The sequence below is a fragment of the Oncorhynchus mykiss genome, chromosome 7, assembly GCF_057628025.1.
Source record: "Oncorhynchus mykiss isolate SJ-2025 chromosome 7, ASM5762802v1, whole genome shotgun sequence".
NCBI classification, from domain to species: domain Eukaryota; kingdom Metazoa; phylum Chordata; class Actinopteri; order Salmoniformes; family Salmonidae; genus Oncorhynchus; species Oncorhynchus mykiss.
In genome coordinates, this window is record NC_143028.1 from 58,854,428 (window position 1) to 58,861,975 (window position 7,548).

Below are 7,548 nucleotides of genomic sequence, written 5' to 3' on the forward strand. Positions count from 1 at the left end.
CTCGTAAAAATTATGTGTCTTAGGTCAGTTAGGACCACCACTTTATTTTTAGAATGTGAAATGCCAGAATAATAGTAGAGAATTATTTATTTCAGCTTTTAATTCTTTCATCATATTCCCAGTGGGTCAAAAGTTTACATACACTCAATTAGTATTTGGTAGCATTGCCTATAAATTGTTTAACTTGGGTCAAACGTTCCGGGTAGCCTTCCACAACCTTCCTACAATAAGTTGGGTGAATTTTGCCCCATTCCTCTTGACAGAGCTGGTGTAACTGAGTCAGGTTTGTAGGCCTCCTTGCTCCCACACACTTTTTCAGTTCTGCCCACAAAATTTCTATAGGATTGAGGTCAGGACTTTGTGATGGCCACTCCAATACCTTGACTTTGTTGTCTTTAAGCCATTTTGCCACAACTTTGGAAGTATGCTTGGGGTCACTGTCCATTTGGAAGACCCATTTGCGACCAAGCTTTCACTTCCTGACTGTTGTCTCGAGATGTTGCTTCAATATATCCACATAATTTTCCTGCCTCATGATGCCATCTATTTTGTGAAGTGCACCAGTCCCTCCTGCAGCAAAGCACCCTCACAACATGATTCTGCCACCCCCGTGCTTCACGGTTGGAATGGTGTTCTGCAAGCCTCCGCCTTTTTCCTCCAAACATAACGATGGTCATTATGGCCAAACAGTTCTATTTTTGTTTCATCAGACCAGAGGACATCTCTCCAAAAAGTGCGATCTTTGTCCCCATGTGCAGTTGCAAACCGTAGTCTGGCTTTTTTATGGCAGTTTTGGAGTAGTGGCTTCTTCCTTGCTGAGCGGCCTTTCAGGTTATGTTGATATAGGACTCGTTTTACTGTGGATATAGATACTTTTGTACCGGTTTCCTCCAGCATCTTCACAAGGTCCTTTGCTGTTGTTCTGGGATTGATTTGCACATTTCGCCCCAAAGTACGTTCATCTCAAGGAGACAGAACGCAGAACGCGTCTGCTTCCTGAGCGGTGTGACGGCTGCGTGGTCCCATGGTGTTTATACCTGCGTACTATTGTTTGTACAGATGAATGTGGTACCTTCAGGCATTTGGACATTTCTCCCAAGGATGAACCAGACTTGTGGAGGTCTATAATATATTTTTCTGAGGTTTTGGCTGATTTCTTTTGATTTTCCCATAATGTCAAGCAAAGAGGCACTGAGTTTGAAGGTAGGCCTTGAAATACATCCACAGGTACACCTCCAATTGACTCAAATGATGTCAATTAGCCTATCAAAAGCTTCTAAAGCCATTACATCATTTTCTGGCATTTTTAAGCTGTTTAAAGGCACAGTCAACTTAGTGTCTGTAAACTTCTGACCCACTGGAATTGTGATACAGTGAAGTATAAGTGAAATAATCTGTCTGTAAACAATTGCTGGAAAAATGACTTGTGTCATGCACAAAGTAGATGTTCTAACCGACTTGCCAAAACTATAGAAATTTGTGGAGTGGTTGAAAAACTAGTTTTAATGACTCCAACCTAAGTGTATGTAAACTTCCGACTTCAACTGTATCTTTTTATTTTTTTAAATTAATTTTTACCCCCCGTTTTTCTCCCCAATTCCGTGGTATCCAATTGTTAGTAGTTACTGTCTTGTCTCATCGCTACAACTCCCGTACGGGCTCGGGAGAGACATGTGTGCTCCGAAACACAACCCAACCAAGCCGCACTGCTTCTTAACACAGCACGCCTTCAACCCGGAAGCCAGCTGCACCATTCTGTCGGAGGAAACACCGTGCACCTAGCGACCTGTTCAGCGTGCACTGCGCCCGGCCCACCACAGGAGTCGCTAGTGCGCGATGAGACAAGGATATCCCTACCGGCCAAACCCTCCCTAACCCGGATGACGCTAGGCCAATTGTGCGTCGCCCCATGGAGCTCAGAAAAGATACAGTGGAAGGCCTCCCGGGTGGCGCAGTGGTCTAAGGCACTGCATCGCAGTGCTAGCTGTATCTTTAATACAAAATTATTTCTATACTTGGCACAAATTGTGTGATACATTAGCAGAAGCATGCTGCAGTAGGTTTGCACAACTAGTCTTGTGGTTTGCACTTGCAAACAGGATTTACTGCTAACCACTATTTAGCCGAGATCGAATCCCTAAGCTGACAAGGTAAAAATCTGTCGTTCTGCCTTTGAACAAGGCAGTTAACTAACTCACTGTTCCTAGGCTGTCATTGAAATTAAGAATTTGTTCTTAACTGACTTGCCTAGTTAAATAAAGGTTAAATAAAAATAAATAATCATGTGACATGCTCTAAAATGGCACAAATAAATGTTTCACAAAAAATACGCTATATTCCTTCCTGAGAGGTAATGCTTATGCTTTATCATCATGTTTTCGCCAAATAGTTATCTAATAAGAAATTGTATGTATTTTTAGAATGAATTTGATTATTTTAAAGAAGAAATAGAGAAATGTACAGGTGTATAAAATATTTCATCTTACAACATGTTATCTTATCACATCAATTATGTATTATCAAACTGCACATGAATAGACCAACAAACAATTAAAGATTAAAAAAGAAAGGCACTTATTTGTAAACATTTTAAAACAAGACATTGAGACTGCGATATAGGATATGCATACATGGGCAATGCACACTGTTATAAAAAGCTTGATAATACAAGACTTGAAATGAGATCCAGTGGGCATATAGTGCCTTTTATGATGCTATATTGGAACACCATTAGGCAAATATATACTTTGTGTTTATAAAACAATACACAGCCAGGGAATTCTATGAAACTATAACACAGTAATATTTGCAGTGAGCAATGCGTCTGTGGTAATTAAAACAGGACAGAAACAAAAGAGACAAATCGGATAAAGGACATTGATTTTGTCAAACCACAAGAAATGATCTTCTCATTGTCTTAGTTCCACTGTTTTTATCACCATCTCTATGCAATTGGCCAATAATTTTGTTCAACCATCACCGGTGAACAATCTGTAACATTAGGGTTACCTGTACTGTACATGGTTCTATACATTCTATTTCTAACTACAACATAGAAAACGTTCCTATAGTACAGGCCAGCTGAGTACACCTTTAGTATTGCACATTTATTAGTAAAGGATATTTTTTTTTACATTTGATGTCACTTCCTCTTTTAGGGACTACATGAGAGGCTCAGGAACTGTACAGCAGAGCTGATAATATAAATGTCCAACTAAGATTGAGAGGCAAATGAACATGGATTAAAGCTATTTGATATGCAGTCATAGGAGGGACTGCTGGGAGCTTTGACCATGTGTTCTCAGAAATGATCTGTGCTTTGTGCAAACAGACGTTTGGCCTCCACCTCTGTTTTAATCGCTTTGGCCTAGTGTGACCGCACCGCCTGAAAGACCAATGTGATGTCACTTCCTGTTTGTGTCCTCAGATTGGCAGCATTTGCCAAGAACTTCATAACCCCACACCACGTGTTCATTTGGCCTTAGTTTCTAGTACTGGGATAACTGCTGAGTGTAAACATCGAGGTGGGACAACGCAGTCTGTATATCAACATAATTAAATTTATTTTCATAATATCAAATAAACCCACGAAAATGTGGAAAGGTACAGACCATACAGTAAGTGTATTTTATCTGGCTGTCCAGTAGTGCCGAGTTGACAAAAACATGTTGGGAAGTGATAACTTTAATAGAAGTTCATCTTATTGTAGTGTGTGTTTTTCTCCCATTGATCTACATACACTGAGTATGCAAAACATTAAGAACACCTGCTCTTTCCATGACATAGCTTGAACAGTTGGGTGGGTGCAACTCAATATTAGGAAGGAGTTCCTAATGTTTTGTACACTCAGTGTATTTGTCCCTTATCATTCCTTTAACTCATTTGCATGCTACACTTCTCTCTTTTACGCTCCTTTCTTTTGTCTGGAAAATCTCTTTAAACTTCCCTCCTCCCTCAGATGTGAGCTTGCTTCTCTTCTCCCCCATCCTTCCTCAGTTTCCACAGCACTGGGCAGGGCTGGTCTGGGTAGGCTGTCTGAGGTCCACTGGAGGTCCTCCTCGAACCCCAGCACTGCCAGCTACTCCACCCAGTGGCTCACTCTTGGGCAGTTTCTTGGCTAGAAAAAAGAGAGACAACAAATCATGGTACTGTATACCACTTAGAACAATTATAGTATGTGTTGCTTATAGTTGAGATGGCAATGAGATGGCTCATATTTGGGTGTACAGCGAGGTTTTATCACCCTCTTGTGGATACAGAGGGACATTATCCCTTAGATGTGTCAAGGTAAGGAGTAAACTATCCATAGCAAAAACAAATGCTCTGTTAGGAATTGTGTTATGATTCATTTTGATTGATAACAAGTACATAACATTAAATATGGAAGCCCTCGAGAAAGAAAGTCAGTGACATCTCCAACAGCCCATTTCAACACTATGAATTTGGATGATGGCGTGTCAGATGTGACTCACCTATGGCCAGGAAGAGGTTGTTGACATTCATGGCTGTCTTGGCAGAGGTCTCCATGAAGAGAAGACTGTTGTCAGCAGCATAACCCTGACCATCCTGAAAAAACACAACAGACATACAGACCTGCTACACACACACACACATCACTGCACAAGCATTTGGCCATTATCTCACTATCTTGGGTGTGAGGTATACACACAGGAGCCTACCGTATACTCCACCGCTCTGTTAGCAGACCAATCGGCTTTGTTGCCCGCTAAGGCTATCACCATGTTTGTACTGGCCTGTTTCTGGAGCTCGCTCACCCAGGCTTTGGCTCGTACAAAGGTCTCCTATCCAGAGCAGAAAATAAAGATCAGATATGGCCAGAAGGAACAGGGAAGATATACTAGCCTGAAATGCATGTCCTTCTCAAACAGCTGGCTCAAACCTGTGCCCAAGTGGTATAGTGTAAATGTAGGATATTGCGAAATTTCTGGAGATAATAATTAACTGACCAACAAGCATTGTTGGTGGAAGACTTCACTACATATGAGTGGAAAAAGTGAGAGGATGAGATAGGAGTCATTGTGCAGGAAGGAGAAGGGCTGGACAGGAGGATTGTGAGAGGGGATGAGAGCGAGAGCGAGATAAAGGGGGAGATGGAGCATTTGATAAAGGAGAGGGATATGTTATCATCTAAGATGTACATACTGTGTTGGTAATGTCATAGACCACTATGGCTGCCTGAGCTCCTCTGTAGTACATAGGTGCCAGGCTGTGGTAGCGTTCCTGACCAGCCGTGTCCCAGATCTCAAACTTCACCATGGCACTGTCCACACTCACCATCTGAGTCAAAAAGGCCGCTGAGAGAAGAGAACATGGGAGATGCTTTAGCCTACAAAATAGTAGTGAGAGGAGTTAACGGATACGTAGATTGAGGAAAAAGAAAACCTTGTGGGTCAGATAGAAAAGAACGATAGAGGAAAAGTGTGCAAAATGTGAACAAGTCTGTGGAAAATGTTATCATATGGACAAACAGAAAGGAGGAGGTCCGATGACCAGATGTAAAAGTCTGAAAAAAATGACCTGAAGAAGAAGCCATATTGGTCTACAGAGGAGAGTATTCTGGTGTATAGTTGGTACTCTACCCCCAATGGTGCTCTCCCCGAAGTCCTGGTACTGGCCTTTGACAAACTGCAGCAGCAGGCTGGACTTCCCCACTGATGTCTCCCCCAGTAGAACCAATTTAAACTGGCTCACCTTACTGGACTGGGGCTGGCCACTGGGTCGGGATGGGCGCCCTGCCATCGGGGCTGTGTATCCGTGAGGGGGTTGTTGGGGAAATTGAGGGTGGGGGGTGTTGAGAGTGGGGGGCAGAAGGAAAAGGAGGTTCAAGTGACAGCTGGAGAGAGGAGCAGTGTGCGGCGGGGGGGTACCGCTCTCAAGGACAATGGAACACGTCTGCCAGATGAAAAATGGAAATCTATAAGACAAAAAATACAAAAAAACAACAGATGTATCCCAGAATCTGGACTTTTATCATAATGGCAACCTGTCACACAATCACCCGTGAAACACATATTAAATCAAAATATATCTACACTCTAGTTGGCATGCTGCTGTAATCAGTTTTAATCTAGGGAATAGCCACTAGTACTTAGGAAGCATTAAAAGTCTGGGCTACTTACTAAAACCTGATTTATAAAACCATCTCTTATTTGTTAGCCTACAACTGAACAATGAGGGAAAATAAAATAATTCAATAGCATCAATAATTACGTGGCAAATGTAGCAGACAATAACTTTCAAAACAGACTTTCTCTCCTCATCTTTTTCTGCAACACTGAGTTAACCATTAGGCGTATAGGGACCCCCGCCTGCCCTCGCCTCAAAGACTAATCTACGTTGACTATAGGCCCCACTTCGGCCGCGGAGTCCAGGTTGGCTACCCCGCAACAATGTGACATGTTACTTACTATTCCCTACTAGGAATAGGCCTACAGATGATTGATTGACATAAAGCCTATATGCTATACATATTTAATAACCATTTAATAAGTTATCAACCCCTATCCCACTTCTTCAGTCCACTCATTAGCGATAAACCCCATTCCTGTCCCTAGGTCATATAGCGCAAGTCAACACGACCCAAAGTGAGTCACATAAGGAAGGAATCTGTCGACAGCGCCCCAAAGTGGTCACATCAGAGCGTCGTTCCACACAAAATAACTTCAGATTTTGTTTGTTTTAAATTGCATTGCGACTATACCTGGCAAATGTTGCTGTTTATCCTTTGTCTTTTTAGTTGAGATACAGTCTGCGTTGTCCCATCTCGTAATTCCGGTGTTTTGGGGCGGTAACAGATTGACAGCTTTTTACCCAATTGTCTACTGGTAAAAGTCTATCCTTCCTCCACAGAAACTTTCGGGGAAGAGATGTAAACTATTGAGTGCAAAGTAGTCTCGTCCTCCAGAGTAGTGTTCTGAAATGAAACCCCCAGTACAAAACTCCTATGGTCGAGGTAGTGAAGGTTTTGTTGGGCAAAAATGATAAAATGCTCTACAATAGAATAGATCTGAGCAGAAAATAATAAAATATCTATCAACTCTTATTCGCATCATAAACGTTTGTCCTTTGAAACAGTTCTCAAAATGCCATCACTTAATAGTGAACGAAAATGCTAGAACAGAATAGGACTACCTCTGAGCATAATAAAATAGAAGAGCTACGCAAAATAGAGCTGAGCAAAGAATAGAATAGGCTAGATATGAGCAAAATAGAGCTGAGGAGAAAAAAATATATGATATAATTGCTTCTTTTTGTCTTTTGACATCAGTTGAAACTAAAAATGTAAGTCCTTAATTTGTTTGTTATGGTGTGGTAAGACAGTTGTAATAAACTCATAAAGGTATTAAAAGGGCAATATGCGTTTAACAAATTACAAAGTGGACACCTCACCACTGTTCTGGTAAACAGCTGCCGGCTGGGACTGGAGAAATGTAACCACTCTCAAATCATGGGCAGAGCTATGGATAAAAGGGCAGACCATCCATGATATCAAAATGATAGTTTTAACCATGTTTTGATTCTCTACAG

The 7,548-nt window shown here is 41.6% G+C and overlaps 1 protein-coding gene across 4 annotated transcripts; it reads right to left on the reverse strand.

The window, feature by feature from the left end:
- Nucleotides 1-2,492: 2,492 nt before the first annotated feature.
- On the reverse strand, nt 2,493-7,160 carry LOC110528235 (ras-related protein Rab-5B). Of its 4 annotated transcripts, none has more exons than XM_090241502.1 (6): nt 6,722-7,160; nt 5,713-5,935; nt 5,164-5,315; nt 4,680-4,802; nt 4,473-4,566; nt 2,493-4,117 (listed from the first exon to the last, which is right to left on the reverse strand). In XM_090241502.1, the coding sequence occupies exons 3-6, from the start codon at nt 5,296-5,298 to the stop codon at nt 3,993-3,995; spliced, it is 477 nt and encodes a 158-aa protein (XP_090097628.1). In that variant the 5' UTR covers nt 5,299-5,315; nt 5,713-5,935; nt 6,722-7,160; the 3' UTR covers nt 2,493-3,992. The 4 variants fall into 4 exon arrangements, with proteins under 4 accessions (XP_090097628.1, XP_021465791.1, XP_021465792.1 ...); XM_021610116.3 differs by having other exon boundaries at nt 5,601-5,935; nt 6,722-6,887; XM_021610117.3 differs by lacking the exon at nt 6,722-7,160 and adding an exon at nt 6,232-6,602 and having other exon boundaries at nt 5,601-5,935.
- Between the last annotated feature and the right edge of the window lie 388 nt (nt 7,161-7,548).

Excerpts from the sequence above, each read along its gene's own strand:
- LOC110528235 (XM_021610116.3), bottom strand. The coding sequence starts at position 5,760 with ATGGCAGGGCGCCCATCCCGACCCAGTGGCCAGCCCCAGTCCAGTAAG. Across the intron at positions 4,803-5,163 it reads TCTATGACATTACCAACACA|GAGACCTTTGTACGAGCCAA; the intron begins GTATGTACATCT and ends TGCTCTGGATAG. Across the intron at positions 4,118-4,472 it reads CAACCTCTTCCTGGCCATAG|CCAAGAAACTGCCCAAGAGT; the intron begins GTGAGTCACATC and ends TCTTTTTTCTAG.